This window comes from Teleopsis dalmanni, chromosome 1 (genome assembly GCF_002237135.1).
Source record: "Teleopsis dalmanni isolate 2A chromosome 1, ASM223713v2, whole genome shotgun sequence".
Taxonomy (NCBI): domain Eukaryota; kingdom Metazoa; phylum Arthropoda; class Insecta; order Diptera; family Diopsidae; genus Teleopsis; species Teleopsis dalmanni.
In genome coordinates this window covers 51,696,884-51,715,959 of record NC_051846.1, presented here as the reverse complement: position 1 = coordinate 51,715,959, position 19,076 = coordinate 51,696,884, and the positions used below count along the sequence as shown (strand labels likewise).

The window sequence follows — 19,076 nt, the reverse complement described above, 5'->3', positions numbered from 1 at the left end:
AATTAAATTGTTGATACTTTGTTGATATTATAAAATATATAAATCGAAAAGTTGTGGATGGTAAAAAACCTGGATTCAATTACAAAATCCGTTGCCAATTTTGGATTGAAAATTTTAACGTGTGAATAATGACTTTCTTTTCTAATTTTTTTTGTCAATTTGCAGAATGTAAATAAATGAATAAATTTTTGAAATTGATTGAAAATTGTGAAATTATAATTCATATAATTTACATAAATATATATATTTATATTCTAAATATATATTAAGCAATAGAAATTTTATTCGTTTTGAAATAAACGAGCTGACTTTCAGAATCTGAATTCGCTCTTATAAAGGCACATCCTCTCTATTTAAGTAAAAACGAGGTTCGTAGTTCAAACAAAAAGTGGAAACTATCTAAAAATGAAATATATGTTTGAAATTATGTACGGGTATATATATATATATATATATATATATATATATAGTCGTAAACAGGTATAATTTCCATTCTAAAATCTTCATCACGTTCTTTTTGAACAAATCTATTGTTAGTCAAAAGTATTTACCAAACCTGTGCAAATTTAATACTTCAGGTTTGTGTATATTTCAATATTTAGTACTTATTGCAGTACCGATAATCTCCTACTCAAGATATTGTTGAGTTGGTTGTTTCAAGTCTTTTCTATTAAACAAGATCATTACAGAAACAAACCAAATATAAAACTAGTGGAAGGTATGAAGAAAATAATCCAGATCTTAAAATAAAATACAAACTCGGTTATTAAATATTGAAATAACCATTAAAATAATCAGGTAAATAAAAGTAATGTGAAACTTTTTCTGAAACTCAATTAACCATAAACCTACACAAATCATAATAAAAAATAATTTAAAAAGGTTCGAATAGAAATGAAAAGACAACAACAAAAATGTAATTAATTTATTTAAATTTGGCTGATCATGCAACGCTGTTTCGAGTATTACAAAGTTCTCGTCGTCATCAGTGATCTTAGAAAATATTCAAATTTTGTATTTTATTTATAATTCGTATATAATTTTACTTGTTGTCTTTTCATTACTCTTCCAACCCTTCTAATAGTTTATTTTCGTGATAAGACGCGTAACATTCTTCATTTAGTGATATAAAAACAATTTTTATATTATTATTATTTTATCAATTTCATCCAAACAAATAAAATCTTTCCCTTAAATCTATAAAATATTCTTAACTCAATTAATTGGGCATATCGAGAGACCTTTTATCATGCTTACGATCCGTATAATTGTACCATGCCGTATAATTAACTTACTTTTAAACTTCATCCATAACTGAAATATAGCAAACATAAACATAAATATAAAAATGTATGAGTCTACATAATTTATTATCAAAAATTTTATTACCAAATTTTACTACCGAAGTAACAATTTTTACCGCTTACTTCAGAATACTTGTTACACCTCCCTAGAAAGATATGTATTCTGAAATTTTCTTAAGAAAACATCATTAACTATTAATCCAAGGAAATTAAAAGAGCCTTAAGGTTTTTCCTTCATTGGATCAATTTATGAGTTAACTTCTACCGAAAGTTCCGAAATGATATGAAAGCATATAAGGTGAATGACGATTGTATTATAAAAGAAATTGATTTTTTAGTGGGCCAGACATAATATACATAATTTGTTAAAATAAATATATATTATTAATTGAATATAATTATCTATTGTTGGAAATGGACAAAAGAAAATTATTCTAAAATTGTAATTAGTTGCAATTCACTTCTAAAAATATTAACCAAAAGCGTTTATGTTTCATACCTAGCAAAATGTTGAACCTATGTTTATAAAATATTTATTAATTTTTAATAGTTTATTTTTTGGTATTCACATTTTTAAAAATAACAGATAACACCCTATATATAAACCCAATCCTTTAGAAAATGATCAAGCCAATGATGTATAGAAATGTATAGAAATGTGTCTATATGGTAATACTAATCTATATAGTAACGAAAAAGATTTTTAACCCATTACAGAAGTAAACAATTTTGACAGAAATGAAAGACGACTTACATCTTAAATTATTACGTATGACATTCCATTTGAAACCGAATCGACTACAGGGCTATATATAAGCAGTTGAGTATACCCGGTCAATACCGGGTTATCACCTATAAAATGAAGCAATATTAACTAATTTCAAATAAAAATAATTATTATGATTTTGATCTTAAATATACTAATTTCTACTTATCTCTTTATAATTTTTATATATTTTTAAACAATTACGTCAATAGGCATACATTGGACTAAATATATTTTAGACTACAAGTAATTAACCTACATTTTTCATAAAAAATAGAATTTTATTTTGCAACAAACAAAGTACCAGAAAGCGACATACTATATATAATATGTTGAAACGAACGTTGAGAACTTAAGTAGGTTTCCAAAACAATTTAAAATAAAATATAATGTATACAAAAAAAAAATTAAATTCTATTTTTTGCTGCAGTACCTACAAAATTTAAAATTAAAATTAACATAAAAAAATTATTTTAAAATTAAAAAATTTGAAAAATAGAAATGAGCAAATTTTAAATTTTAAAAATCAATAAATTACATAAAATTAAAATTATAAGTAATGAAAAAAATTAATTTTTAATTTTAATCCTTATTATTAAAATTTTAATAAAGAAAATATTATATATTTCATTATTTAAAATTTAACAAAGTATTACTACTTATATGAACATAAAATTGAATATAAAAAAAATAAATTAATTAATAATATTTATTTTAATAAGATTCGAATATTTAAATTGAACTATACACATCATACGATATATAACAATTATTATAATATTAATTAAATTATAATATTTAAAATTGCAATACACTGGTAATTCTTAATTAGTGTAATTTCGAAATAAGCAATTAATAAAGCCAAAACTTAATAAAATTAAGGAAAATAACTATAAGAGCAATAAAATAAGCATTTGAAAACTATACTGTTGACAAATTTAATATATAATACAACTCACTACACATATATATGTGTATATATATATATATAAATATTATAAAAAAAAACATAAAAATATTATAAAATAAATTGCGTTATAATGAAATTATATACACAAATATTTATATATATTTAAATACAATATTATGTTGTAATAATATTTATTATCTACATATTTCTATAATATTCAATTTGTGCTTATAAATATTTCACTTATAAAATGTTCATAAAGTAAAACTTTAAGTGCAATAAAAAACTAATTATTAATGTATATAAACATTTGTATATTATTTTACACCTAAAAATAAAATAAATTACTTATTACTTAAATAATATACATATATACTATATAAAGAAAATATTACAAATGCGTAATATATATAGATTTATTAAAAACAATCTAAATAATCAGAGCATAAATTCCTTAAAAAATATAAATAATATAAAAATCGAATTTAATATATATATTATAAAAAAATATGTAAAATGCAACAAAAAATTTTTATAATGTCAAGTCTGATTAAAAAATATCATTGCCAATTTTCAGATAGTCACAATTTTATTTCTATTATTTTCTTTTATGTTGAAGAATAATATTATATTATTATTATATATTATTATATATTTTTATCTGAAGAATTTAAGTTTTTATTTCAAATGAAATTATATTTACCTAAATTCAGTTTAAAAATAACTATTTCAGAACAAAAATGATTGATTTTCAAATTAATTTATTTTTTATTTTTGCTAAAGATTATTTGAATTTAATTATTTAATTTAAAAATTACTATATTTTTACAATAAAAAATATTTTTTTTTAGTTTTTCGTATTATTTTTTTATTAAAGGAAGTTCAAATTTTAATATTATTTTTATAAAATAAGTTTAATAATTTTAATAAATTATTATAATATTTATGTAAATTAATAATAAATGTAAATTTTTAATTTAATTATTTTTATATTATTTATGTTAAAGAAATTTATTTATTAAATAAATTATTTATTTGGTTTCTGGTAATATAATAATTTTTATATAATTTATATTAAATAAATTCAATTATCAAGTAAATTATTAATTTGTTTTCTATTTTCTAAATTAGAAAACATTTTTTTTTGTTATTATTTTTATAAAATAAATTAATATTATTAATTTAATAAATAATAATATTATTATTAGTTAATATTATTAATTTAAATTTTTAATTTAATAATTTTTATATTATTTACATTAAATAAATTTAATTATTAAATAAATTATTTATTTGTTTTGTGATAATATAATAATTTTTATATTATTTGTAATAAATAAATTCAATTCTTAAATAAATTATTTATTTATTTACTGACTGTTAATAAAAAAAAATTTTTTTTATCAAAATTTATAATTTTCATTTTTCAGGACTAAATTTTTTCCTGTAATTTTTTTTTGAAATATATTTAATTTAAATATATTTCAGAATTATTCTACAATAAACAAAAATGTATTAAAAAATTAAATAAAAGAACCTAAGCTCCACATCTATTAAATATAATACAAAATTTAATTGAAAAATAAAGTGATGATTCTATTTTTAAAAAAAAAACTATAATTGTTTAAATTTAGTTAAAATTTTTACTTATGTTTATATAATGCGTTATATATAAAATGTAAATTAATTGATCATTTTGATTTTTAAGTAAATTTAAGTAAAATTAAAATCATGGATTAAAAAATTTATTTTAATTTTTGAAATGCGTATAAAAAATTTTTAAATTAACTAAATAATTTTTAAATTAACTAACTAATTTTTAAATTAACTAAATAATTTTTAAATTAACTCAATAATTTTTTTGGTGAATAAAATTAAAATTTAATTAAAATTTTACTTATAAATATTTTATCTGTTGTATATAAATATTTTAACGTAAGTAATTATGACTTACAAACTTGAGCAGATAATAATCATTAACTTTGAAATATTAGCAAGTAACAATTTAATTAAAAAATAAATATTCAATAAAAACTGAAGTTAATTAATTTAATTGGCAATTTGCGATTTAAAGAATTTTATTAATTGGAATTAATTAGAAACATAGTCAAAATATTGTATCGCATTGAATTTAAAAATTTGTGTTCAGTAATTTTTTAAAAATTACGTTAAAATAAAATATTAAGTAAAAGAAATTTTAATTTTTAAATAAATAGCAAAATAAATAATAATTACATATTTATATATATATTTATATAATAAATATATATATATTTATATAATAAATATATATATATTTATACTGAAACTGTTTATTTTCAATTATTAATCATTTAAAAAAAAATCTCGCAGAAAAAAATAAAAGATTTAAGACACAAACTTGACATTAAAGGAATATGTATGTATGTATTTTATTTTATAACCTAAAACTTTAAAAATAATTGTATAACATATAAAACTCATATATATATTTGCATATGTAGCAAAAGTAAGAAAAATATTGTACATTGATAAATTATCAGCAAGAAATGAATGTTTCTTGCAAAATTTATCCAAGTTCAATCTCTAGGGGTGCTAGACTGAATATTATTTAAACGCAAAGTCATGTAAATGTGTTTTAGTTAAAAATGTATGAAGAAAGATTAAATATAATTTATGTATAAATAAACATAACTTAATCAACACTTTAATAATTAAGGAAAAATGTATGAGAAAAAAAAATATGTATATAAAATAAGGCAACAGTACGGGAACGCAAATAACTTTTAGCGAATTAGTTTTAAGACACTGCAACTATTTAATGAACATTTAAAAAAATAATTATTAAATAAAAATTATTTATCAATTTTTACATGATATCTAATGGCATTATTTATTATATATATATATATATAAAACATTGTAAAAATAAAAAGTATTTTTAAATAAATTAATTATAATAATTGACCGCAATATGCATTAAATGTTATTAATCAAATGATATACATATGCATAATTATATTTATATAAATATATATATATTTATATATATATATATATTAACATATATTAACTAAAGTATTCACTACACTATAATTTAATCAATGCAAATGATTTGTAAAGTTTGTATAAATAAATTAACTAAAATTAATATTTGGAATAGAATTTGAAAAACATAAAATATAAAACGTGTGTCAGTCGAAAACGAGTTATAAGAAGAAACTAATTTTAATTAACTACAATGTGTAATTATATTAATTAAATAAAATTAAATTTAAGCCGCAAAAAGCATAAATAAATGAAAATCAAACGTTGGCGTTGAAAAAAGCAAAAAAAGAATGTGTCATAATTTTTTAAATTTAATTAAATTTTTTTTGCTGTTTAATGAACCAATAAAAATGCAAAAATGCGCTTAGTTGATCATAAGTGCACCTCTGTGGACTTAAGAAAAACCAGAGCAAACTTATAGTCCAATGGGTAAAGGGTGCATTGAAATGAGAGGTAAAACAAATATCTCCATTCAACAAAGAAAATATTGAACTATTTTTGCTAAGAAGGATAGATTAAGTGGTTTGTATCTGTGAACTTTAAAGGTGACTGCAGTTTGAAGTATTATATTGATAAATTAAGCTTTATTGAAGACACTAGTCTCTTTCAATTTAGTGAAATGAATAAAGAAAGCACAGACTGCATTCTTCGTTAATATCATGCTCTTTGTATACAAAGATTTCACCACTTTTGAGGCGTGGTTTCTATATGTCTCTATATAAATATTATTGATGAATGTCTTTTGGTAGCAAAGGCTACAGCACTTTGGAAGCGTTATTATATCTACATATAAACTCCGATAAAACAAACCCTAAACTTTGCTAAAATTTACAAAAATTCCTAATATACACATTTAAAACGCATGGCTATGGTTGGAGTAGCGGCCTTGTATCCCAAAAAGCTCACTTGAGCTCAAATGATGGCCCATTGTGGTGGCTATAACCAATAAATAAATTTTGGACACAGTGCATCTCAGCTTCTGGTAACAAAAATATTAATAAGTATTTTTATTACTTGAAAAATTGATTCGAATAATGTACCGACTATAATTCGTTGAAATAAAGTTAAAAATTCAAAAGTTCAGTTTTAAATGATGAAATTGCTTTGTAGACTTGAAATGGTGTAAAGTGGTACCGAAGCTACAATAATCTCATATCTGAACTGGTATGTATAAATAAAGTGACACTCTCCCGAATACCTGGTTTCGAAACATTTGGTAATAATAAATAGCTAACAAGCTTTGTAAGGACCGTGTCTTAACCTCCATCATAAGAGACTATGTGAGATATTTACTTGTCACTTTGACCAAAACTTAGGTATATTAAATGAAAAGTATGAATTACTTAGAAATCATGGATTGATGTTAAATAGTGAAGCCAGTTTAAACAAAAGATAATAATAACAAAAATAATAACCGGTTTCTCAGGTTAAAAAGAACTAATCTTAGATTGATTACTGAATTTTTTACTACACTCATTACATTAACTAATATCTTTCTAAAATGAAGTTAAAGAACGTTGACATCTGTAGATTCGCTGAGATGAAGTGTGAAACATATGCTTATCCTATATGTGAGTGCTTATCCCATTGTTGAGTTTATTAATAGCCTTAATTTTGTGTAAATTGTGGGAACAATCATAACTTCATTGGTGGTAATAAATAAGAAATAAGACTCCTCATCGTTTCAAATAATTGATCATTACTAATTATATCAGTTAACATATTACGGCAACATTCTATCGGTTCACATATATCTGTTTTGTGGAAAAATTTCGTCCATCATGAAATTCTAGCATAATAGCGACATAGCACTATCTATAACCATACAACCAAAAGTGGCAACTATTAGATTTCTTGAGTATTGGAATATCATATTCTGAAACACAGTTTAAACAAAAAATTAGGTTTAATAGAAGGAAGAAGCTATAGTACGAATGCCATCAAATGAAAAATTTCTCACAATTTAAAGTACTCTTTATCAAGAATAAAGTTTATTGACATATAAGATATTGCAAAAAATTGTAAATTGAATTTGTTAATAAAAACTTTCACAGCGAAGTAACAAAATTCCAGAAAAATGTGGAAACATAACAGTTAAGTACGACTTTGGGTCAATTGGTTAAGCAGTGCTGACTCTAAGCTTCAAATTTGGCAGGGTACGAGTTCGATTTCAGATACTTGCAGTCTCAAAAAATTATTTACAAATAATTAAATACAAAATATAATCCCAAAATTACTCATTATGGATATTTGGTAATATTCCCAACAGCTTTATGGTCAGCCAAAAATTAAATTAATTAAAAATAATATAAATATAAGTTTTGTTGCTATAGCTCACTACTGTTCGAAACTAATCTATTACATACCACAGTTTCTGCTAAAGTAAAAATGATCACTTCAGTCAAATTGACGTTAAAATTAAATTTAATTTGAGAGGACAAAATGTTATTTACATTCAAAATTCTAAAAAGACATTTTCGTAAAGGTTTATATTTATCAAAAACAAAAATAATAAATATTATTTTATTTAATGCTTATTAAAATTATTTATTATTAAATTTTATTATTAATGATTATATATTTATTAAAGTTATTATTTCCGCTTAAATAAATTGCTTTACCCTTTGAAAGGTTTGTGTACTAACTATATCTTTGCCTAATAATACTAGCGACCTCTATCGGACATGTTAATATATATGATTAAATATTAGAACCCATGTTTACAAGAGGGTGCACTTGCTACAAATTTTTGTGTAAACATGTTGAAGGAACAATAGCAACATATTTCAACACCTCATGTTTGCCATCTGTTGTTTAATAGAGGTATTAATATTGAAATATCTAGTCATTGTTACACCAACACATGATTGCAGTCTGCACATAAGGCATATTATATATTAAATAAATCTAAACAATTTAAGAGTGTAGTATTGTTTAAAGATCAATTTTTTTATAAATACTAATTCTGAAAATTTATATACAAAGTATGAAGATATTTATATATTGGTAGCACAACTTAATGTTTGGTAACAATGTTCCTATCCTAATGGTTGGAGTATAGAATAAAAATCTCTCTCTGTACCAAAACCATTTTGGGAACATTGTTGATAAGCTAAAAATGTTTTACTTATTAAAGTTTTATTCAAGCATTTCCAAGCAGTTGAGGAGTTGTTGAATAATTATCGTTACGTTCCAGTGCATAAAGTAGTTACCAAGAAAATAATAAAAAATTATTAATTAATATTAAATTATTAATTAAATAATATAATTATTCTATGCTAACAAATAATATTACAAAGATAAGTTCAAGAGAAAATATTTTTTAGAATGTAACATAAGTGTGTGAGAGAGAGAGAGAGAGAGAGAAGTTTTTAAATAATTTTATCAGCTCAACAATATTTTGAGTTATAGATCTATGTGTAAGTTGGACACAGTGGCGTAACTACATTTTTTAGGCCTGTAAGCAAATTCTAACTAAGGGGCCCCTACCAACATACTAAGGGGCCCCTCTTTTTATACTCTTTACACGAAAAAATGTGAAAAGGATATATAAGGTTTGTCAAGATTTTCGTAACGCATTGAAGGAAACGTCGGAAATACCATTAAGTATATATCAGTACAATATATATATACTTTTTCAGTTCAAACTACTCTCTCAGCTTTTGAACTCTTCGAATGAAACTTTACACACATACTTTTCGGGAGCCGACCCTGTTCACCATTTGATTTGATTGAAATTGGACGTCTATTTCTTGTAGCTGTGATATAAACTTAACAATCAGATATGAGGTTGCTCCGTTTTTTAATAAAGGTATTTCAAATGGAATTTTGGTGTATACAGTACTGATATTTGCAAAAGACAACGTACCAAAATTATTTTCAAATGGGTTTTAAATCTAGATATAGCTTCCATATAAGTCTTTCGATTAAGAACATATTTTTTCTTAGAAAACTTTTTTATTTTATAAATAGGTTTAATATTTTATTTGAAGTACATACATATTATATGTACTTAAATTTAAAATTTACGTATCTTTTATAAAATGCAATATGATGTTATTCCAACAAAAAACGTTTCGTCCCACTTTTGAGAATTTATTAAAAATAAATACAATGAATACAAAAATTTATGGTGGGGCCCCCTAAATTCGGGGGCCCGAAAGCGTTGCTTCCAGTTGCTTCCCTGTAGTTACGCCACTGGTTGGACACTTGTTGGACACTTCTTAGGAAAACTTTGGGTTTCCATATAGCGCGGTAAGAAACATGGCTTGCTTTATATAGAAGACAGAAGAAAATGAAAACACAGAAAAGAATAATAAATGTTAGGACTAAGGAAAAATTGTTGTTGTTTTTATTGTAAGTTAAAAACTTAGTTATGATAGAAAGATATAAATTGTGATTAAAATTTTGGTCAAGATGACGAGGCTTTCTATGCCTCGTCAAGTTTTTCAAAACAGTGCTACTCAGTATTAAAATCAGTGTTTGCGCGTATTTAGGTTAATGATTATGATTAATTTAAATGTAAACTTATCCTTACAAAGATAATATATATAATAATATAATATAATAGCTCGTAGCTTTTAAATTAATGCACAAAAGAAACGAATAGAAATAGAAGTAAATGTAGGAAATCGACAATATGGCAATATGGCTTCGGTTAGAACCAAAATGAACGTAAAATTGCCGTGACCATTCGTCATATGACTTTCTACATAACATGATCTTTAGACTAGTGAAGAGGGTGCCGTAATTGTGAGTATCACAGTGACGTTATTATCGAGACACGCAAATCGTGGTCCAGTAAGCGACGATCTAATTCCACAGCTTTGGGAGTTTTAGGGCGAAATTGCAACTACCTCGATTAAAGTCGTTTACTATACTTTGTTTAACATTGACCATTTCTGTCAGATAAAGTTTCTGCTCTGATTGTCTGGGTTCTACCCAGCACTTAGAAGCATATGTCATCGCTTGTCTCCTTTTTTTTAATTTTCGTTCAAATAAGTATAAATCTAAATAACTAATTTACTTATAAATACATAATATTTGACTGATTAAATTGTCATAGTAAAAGTTTTCAAAGCAATAATTTTTTAAATTATTTATGATAAACTACAGTAAATGTGTAGAATAAAAAAAAGAAAAAAAAAAGGAAAAACAAAACAATAAAACAAGAAAAGATTCTACTAACAAAAAAGAAGAAAACCAAAAAAGATGGTTAAAAAGGATAAAAATAAAAACAAAAAAGAGAATACAACTACTAAAGAAGTGAAAAAAGAGGAAGTAAATAATGAAAAAGAACTGCAAGAAAATGGAACTGATAACAATAAAGAAAACAAGTCTAAAGACAATGATGAATTGAACAAAATTGATGAAAATAATGATAATAATGTAAAGGAAGAAGGTAAGAATAGTAAAGATGAGAAGAAGAAAGCAAAACAAGACACAAAGCTTGAAAAAACTAAAATTAAAAATGATAATAAAGAAAAAGATAAAAATGAAAAGGAAGCGAAAAAAGTTAAAAAAAAGAAGCATTCCAAACAGCAAAGTATCGATAACACGACTCAAAAAAATGACAAATTAAACGAAACTCAAAAAAGCAATGATGAAGAAAACGAAAAAATTTATACAAAAGCGGAACAAAATAAAAGCGACGACAATGAGAAAGAAGAAAAAGAGAAAGAGAGTAATGCGAAGAAAAAAAAGAAAAAAACCAATAAATTAATAAGATACATAAGAAGACTACCCATGAAGCTGGTAATATCTATTATGATTTGTGGCTACCTGGTAGGAGTGGCAATTACAGTCCTTTTATTTTTTCTATCCGTTCAAAGTAAGACAAATGAGAAATTCAAAAATATGTGGATATTTTGCACGATCGTTACTTTTATAATGCTTGTGCTCTGCTATAGTCGGCATGTTAGGTAAATGATATACAATAGATCTATTCCACGAGCTACTCGTAGTAACTTTGAGTAACACTGTGTATACACAAGTTCGTTTCACCAGAAAATTTTCGTGTATTTTCATGTAAATTTTACTTGTGTTTTACTTGAATTTCACTACGAGTAACTCGTGGAACAGACCTAATATATTTTACTTTTAAAATTTACACTGTATTTATTGCAGATGCGTTGTAGTTTTAACTTTGCCAGTAATATTTAGTGCTAAGGGACGCTCTTTGGTTATAGCTTTAGCATTTATTTTGGCTGCAACGGGCCCAATAAGGAATATACTGAAAAACGTTGAAGTGTTGGCGGATAGTTTAACATGTGGTCAAAATCAACTTAGAGAGGCTCTCACCAATATGCTAGATATTCTTAAGAGACCATTGGTTGCTGTTAAGGAAGCTATTCAAAAGGCTATGGCTGAGGTGCGAAAAGTAATGGAAAGAGTCAAATTAGTTTTAGAACGAATACAATCAATTTTAATGCTACTTTGTAAGTAATCGCACTTTCTTTGAATATAGATATATGTTGAAACTGTACAGATTGTTGTAAAATCTCAAACATAAAAATTATGAAGATTTTATTTTAATAAAAGTGTTACTATGACTACATAAATTACCAATATACAACGTGACGTTTACTTTTCTAATTCAAACAACCAACAAAGCCAACCTTTTATCTAAGTTGGTATATTGGTACAACTTCACAGGACTGAGAGTATTACCAAAAAAAAAATTTTGCTTTTGAATAAAGGAATAGGTTAAATATGACCTAAAGAAGTAGACTCATATAATTATCAGATGGTTCAATTATTCTTAACTGATTTTGTTAGTAGCTTTTTTCTCTAGATAATTATATTATATAGCAAAAACAGGATTATAATATATGTATATATATAATGTTAATACTTTTTCTATTTATTTCTATATAGTAGCGGGAATCAAAAATGCATACAATTGGCTCAATAGTTTAGTAAGCGTGTGCAATAAGGAGTTTGGTACACCTTTTGATCGTTGTATAAAAATAGCCGATGATGCAATGGCAGATTGCAGGTAAGTAATATTTTTAGTCATTCCTTATAAGTTTCAATTAACTCAATACTGTTACATATATACTGTGTTTATATGTTTACTGTCGAATTGCATTTCAAGTTAACACCTTTGGTGGGACTCTTCAGAATAATTTTATTTTAAAGAATCATGTCAATTGCTAAGGAACCAAATCATTTAAACGCTCTAAGTGCAGTGATTTTAATGTGATAAACGAAGAACAAGCAAGTCAAGAATTTAAATGACATTCTTAAATAATTGACCACTCCCCACATATCTCATATCTGGTCTTTGTTACTATTTTTTTATTTAAAAGTTTTTATCACATGAGGAAATGAAATTTTTAAAGTCTGAAAAACTATTTAGAATAGTTTAAGAAGCATGCTTAGAAAAAGTACATTGAGACTATAAAAGATTATATTCAACACAAAAAAAATCATATTGAATAACTTTAAATGTTAGATATATAAATATCACTACTAAACACTACAAAACACTTAAGCTACATTAGTCCGTAGTGATATAACACAATCCCAGAGGGGCCCTTGATCAAATTATCAGATCTCGTAAAACTATTTTGTTAATGTAACAAATTATTGTAACATTGTTAGAACTGCCTTGACAAATAATAAGATAATTCTCAGCTGTTAATAACATAATATATGGTAATATTTTTTTTTAACTATCTGTGCAAGAGCAATAAAGAAGCTGTCTCATGGTTTCTTCTTCTTCCTCATTAGTACAGCTTCAGCAATAATTACTGAAATCAAAAGATGTGGCGACCCACAAAACAGTTTTTGTTTCCCTTTCCAAAAATAACTTAAAAACCGGAACACAATTTCTATATACAATCAAAGACGTTCCATATGTCTTGGCGTGCCACAATGTTTTGGTTTGAAACATCTAGTTAAATCATTTTTACGAATATATGGTTTAGACTACTGAGAAGATTACTGATGATAAATAGCTTTATTTATCTACATTGAGTAAAGTCTAGTTTTATTTAAAGAAAGCAAAAATTTTATTTGGGAACATTGATTGATATTCAGTTAAGACTTGTTCTTTGCTTAAAAAATTTTTTAAATTATTTTTAATACTTTTATTTATCAATATATCTCACATATTAATTTAATATACTTGTAAATTTTTACTACTTCTTTTTAAGAGACAAACTAGGTGTATTAGACACTCTCTGCAATTTCACAGAATTATTTCGCATGCTTTGCTATACAGTAAAGGTCATCGATGTTATTTGCGTATTCGTGGACTTCTTCAGTGATCAAATCATCAATTCCATTTTAGAACGTGAGTTTTGATACGCTTACGATTTCTTAGGTGCAGCTTTTTAAAAACTTCGACATTCTAAGCAACTTTGTCTACTACAAAGTATATGTTTATATGGTTTAGTTCTCGAGATATCGGTATTAAAAGTTGCTGGATTGTAAACTTGTTAATCGTAATTTGTGTAATTAGTGTAAAATTTTCATGGATTGCTTGCCATAATTGGCGGTGCGTATAGTTAATGATATATAATTGATGTAAGAAGTTTACAACTCCAATATATCCGATATCTCCAGAATCAAGAAATAGCGGCATAGGCATTGTTTAAAAAAATGAGCTCCGAATAACTAATGTAACGAATAGCCGTCGTTTAAATTGCTGAACTTAAGGAATTATAATCGTCTAAGTTCCATATTTATAATAATTAATGCTTTTCGAATTTTTAATCTTTTTAATTCCTTTTATAGGATTAAAGCAATTTTCAGAGGAAATAAAGAATATGTTCGATGTTTCGATAACTTTTGAGCACGATTTCTACTTTAAAACGGAATCATCGAATGATTTAAAAACTGTAAGCAAAAGAGTTGTCAAAGAAATTCGTAGTCGCATGAATCCAATATTTTTAGCAATGGGATTTTTAGATATTATTGGAATCATTTTATTTTTTTTTATTTTCATCAAGTAAGAGATATAATTAAATCTTTCATAAAATATTAAAAAAATACAATGTATTTATATTTCAGAGCAATTTACTTTAGATATAAATATTTGAATAATGTTCGCTACAAAAATGTTTATATAACTAAAGATTTCATTGAAATCGATGAGAAACGTAAGGAACAGAAGAGTAAGGATCGAGCGCTGCCACTTGATGTTCTTGAAATGCCCATCTATGTTAAGGTAGGATTAATTAAACATTTGTGAAAATAGTTTTGTTTTTTGCATTTTTTTTCAGATTTTCAATTTTCAATTGACAGCTAACGAAATTTTGAATATATCTCATTCCATCGTATTTCTATTCATCACAACTATGCAACTAACTATCATTTGCGCCACTGACTATTCCTTTTATTGGTGCTTGGACCTCATCGCTTATTATGGCGACATAGAAGCTGATTTGGAAGGTAAGTTGAAATAAGATTACCTTACTGAGATTTTTTGTTTATAAAATTAAAATATTGATGTATCATCTTTCTATTCTAAAAAGTATATATATTTTCCATGGGGAAAAATTTGGCACATACAAAAGTGTGCCAAATTGTATCTAGGACTAGCATATTCTACATAATTACGAGATTTCGACTTCCCGGGTGTACTGATTTGCTAGTCTGTTTTGATAGAGTCAACTACTTTGAGTTACTTTTTCCATTATGCTGTGTGCCGATTTTTATTTTAAATGATCTGGGTTTTAACAATCTGACGAGCATCTTTGAATAGTCTTAAAATGTTCTGCAGTTATCTGCAGTCTCCTTAAAAAAATTTGAATAGAATATAAAGTTACAATAAATTTAGAGTTTTCTCAGTAAAGTGTTTTCGTTTAATTGATTATATTGTAAGACTTCTAAAATAAAGTAACAACATCTGATGAAATGACGAATACATTAATCGTTTAATATTAATTAACTCCTTTATATTGCTTTTCCCTAGTTAATATTTTTTATTAAAATTTTTATTAAAATGTGTATTAATTATAATTGTATTTTTACAGTGCCACCATACATAACTGTTGATGTGAAGGGTGGTGGAGTAGCAGGTGACATGTATGGTGGAATTGTACATGCTTTCGAACCTAATACACAAAACTATACCATTGATTCTACAAGCTGCCTACCAAGGGCTAAAATACCAAATTTTAGACGTTATCAACTAATTGGTTTGCTCTGTGTGATGGCCTGGATTATGCTATTTACGCAACCCTATGGTTTACGTTTACGACATCTTGTAATGCGTTACTATTACCCGGAGGTATCTCAACGTCGTGCTTTATGGCTATATAATCATATTTTACTTAAAAGAGGTTGATAAGAAATATATTTCGTAGAAATTTATAAGTTCCACAAATATTTAGTTAACTTTTACAGAAACTATTTTTAAATTGGCAAGAAGAAAGGTGCGGACAAAATTGCTCAACGATAAAGTTTCTGATAATTTTACTTTTATGGATTGGTTAAGAGTGAAAGCAGAAAGGTTTGTGTATTCTCAAATATGAAAAAATCTAAAACTAAAGTTAAATTTAATTTCTCAATCACTTTTAGTTACATATGTTGCAGTCTCTTAGTACGACTCTTATGTGGAAAAAGAAAAGTTGATCTGTGTTTAATATGTGCAAAAACTTTGCAAGGGTAAATTAAGTTTATTAATTGAAATATTTTAAAATATAATATGATATCAAATCTTATACTTCATTGACATTGTCTGATTTACGCACTTGCTTATTTATATTAATGAGTGAACGTTCACATTATAATAAGCTCAAGTATGCAGGTGATAGAACTTTTATAAACTTCACTTTATAATATATTACACAAAGTCTCCATAAGTCGAATATTTTCTTTGAAAAATTATACTTCCAGTTATGGAAGTTGGACTGTATATAATTGTATATCAAAATTTCAAAACTATAGCAATATTAACCTGCCCATTTATCGTACATCAACTATAACTTCTTTAAAAATTTTATATTGACAATTTTGATTACAATTCTGATATATTATATTTAATTCCGTTTTATACATTATTTAATAATATATCATTATACAGTATATATTATTAAAATCGAAATTATTAGGGACTCGAGTCTGTACTATAAAATGAGGAAAATACAATACCAAATAGCTAAGATATGTACTCAAATATATATATATATATATACAAATTATTTACTTCCTAGCTAAGTAGCTTTATATATTTCTACAACTTTTGTAATTATATAGCACAATAAATGTAATAAAAGTAAATTTACTTTATATAGCTCTGACAAAGTGAAATGTCCTAAATTTCAATGTCCTGGGCTTTACTGTAAGAAATGTTATACAAGCTCCAATAGTTCTTGTTGCATATGTCAAAGTCCCTTCGAGTGTGGAGATCAAAGCGATTTATCCCAAGAAGTGTAAGTAGCAGCGGATAATACAAATAAAAAACCATTTAAAATATTACGCATATATTATAAATGATTTAATAAAATATCTATATTTAGAGACTCATCCGAACTTGATGAAGTACATGTACCTGAAAGTGACCCAATTTGCAAAATCAATCATTAAATGAAAAGAATATATATATTCGGTTATAATAAATCGTTTTTCTAATTCTAATGTATATATATTTTACAGTTAATTTATGTTCAGTTTGAATATTAATTAAAAATTAAAATAATCATTAAAACAAATTCTATTGTTAATGCATGTTAAAATAAATATATTAAAAACATTGTTCTTTTGGTAATAATATATTTGTTTATTTAATTAATCCTTAAGTATGCATTATTTTTTTTTAAAAAATAAACATAATAACATTTGGTTTTTCAAGTACTGCCAAATTGGTTATAAAACCAACTAAAAATATTTTCTGTCTACAATTGTTAGAAAACACTGTCCACATTGTCAGCCAAATAAGTCTTAACCACTTTAAATAAATGCCACATTTCCAAATCTTTACTGAAGCCTTAAACGTCTTCCTTGTATTCTCTTAATTTGGAGTTATTTAAAAAAAAAAAATAGAAATAAATTTCTATGTTGTATGAAAGTTTGCAATCCATTCTTGTTTTCTCGGTGACATGACATATTTGCCACTTTGCGTAGCTGAAGTCTAAGTCTCAGTCTCAGACATGTGAGACATGATCATGGCCAAGAAAAATGGACAAATTGCCTTTTTTAGTGGCGGTCACATAACAAATGTGGCGGTGGTAAGTTAAACATGTTCTGGAATTTAAAGTGCAACTGCACGTATCAACAATTGTACATAGATATTGATACTTTTTGCTAGTAGATTGCCCCTTAAATTTACCATACGGATTTTAAAAAACCTGATGGATGAATCGCATGTACTCTTGAAAAAATTTTTGAAATTTTTTTATCGAAACTAAAAAGCTTTAGAAGGAAATGATTTCGAGGAGTCCAATTTTGTGAATTGGAATATATATGTATATATCATTTTTATTTAGGTAATAAATGTTACAATGTTAATTACTGTGAAATTTTAGTTGTATTATTGATTTTTTTTTTGATTAAATCGATTGTACGACACATGTTTTCTTCTTATTCATGTAACATATTGTATTTGAAACTTCAAATAAATAGTTTTGGGAAATTAAAATAATTTTTATATTACAATATAATAAAATCTCAAATTTATGCAAAAGAATGAATCATTTAAAAAATTTTTATTTACATATTTGAAAATTTTTGCAAAAATGTTAGTGCAGTGTTGCTTATGTTCCATAATTTACTACTTACAGTTATTTTAATTAATACAAAATAAAAAAGTAAAATGCATTTAATTTAGTTAATGGTAATTATAATAGAACTATAAAAAAATACGAACAAATCATCTAAAATGAACAACATTAATTTTTTCCAAACTATGAACACTAGCCAAAGAGGTTAAACTATGTTAAATGCACTCGAAGTTACAAGACCGTCTTGAATCTGTTGAATTCTTTAGCGAAGTTAAAGACAAGTTAACGATAACAAAATAATTCATTATATTCATTTTTATTTTATATATATATTTTATTTATACATATACTTTATATTTATTATATCAAATACTCTCACGCAAAGCTGATTTACAAGT

At 24.9% G+C, this 19,076-nt stretch overlaps 1 protein-coding gene across 1 annotated transcript; it reads left to right on the top strand.

The window, feature by feature from the left end:
- Nucleotides 1–11,185: 11,185 nt before the first annotated feature.
- On the top strand, nt 11,186–17,585 carry LOC119672558 (DC-STAMP domain-containing protein 2-like). Its single transcript, XM_038083630.1, has 12 exons — nt 11,186–11,928; nt 12,134–12,444; nt 12,884–13,004; nt 14,167–14,306; nt 14,750–14,963; nt 15,026–15,182; nt 15,238–15,406; nt 15,991–16,299; nt 16,364–16,469; nt 16,538–16,624; nt 17,254–17,391; nt 17,479–17,585. The coding sequence occupies exons 1-12, from the start codon at nt 11,219–11,221 to the stop codon at nt 17,543–17,545; spliced, it is 2,529 nt and encodes an 842-aa protein (XP_037939558.1). The 5' UTR covers nt 11,186–11,218; the 3' UTR covers nt 17,546–17,585.
- Nucleotides 17,586–19,076: the final 1,491 nt, after the last annotated feature.

What these genes read in the sequence shown, in the direction of transcription:
- LOC119672558 (XM_038083630.1), top strand. Translation starts at nt 11,219, where the DNA reads ATGGTTAAAAAGGATAAAAATAAAAACAAAAAAGAGAATACAACTACT. An exon ending in AAATGCCCATCTATGTTAAG is followed by an intron (nt 15,183 to 15,237) that starts GTAGGATTAATT and finishes ATTTTTTTTCAG; the next exon opens with ATTTTCAATTTTCAATTGAC. An exon ending in TGTGCAAAAACTTTGCAAGG is followed by an intron (nt 16,625 to 17,253) that starts GTAAATTAAGTT and finishes TACTTTATATAG; the next exon opens with CTCTGACAAAGTGAAATGTC.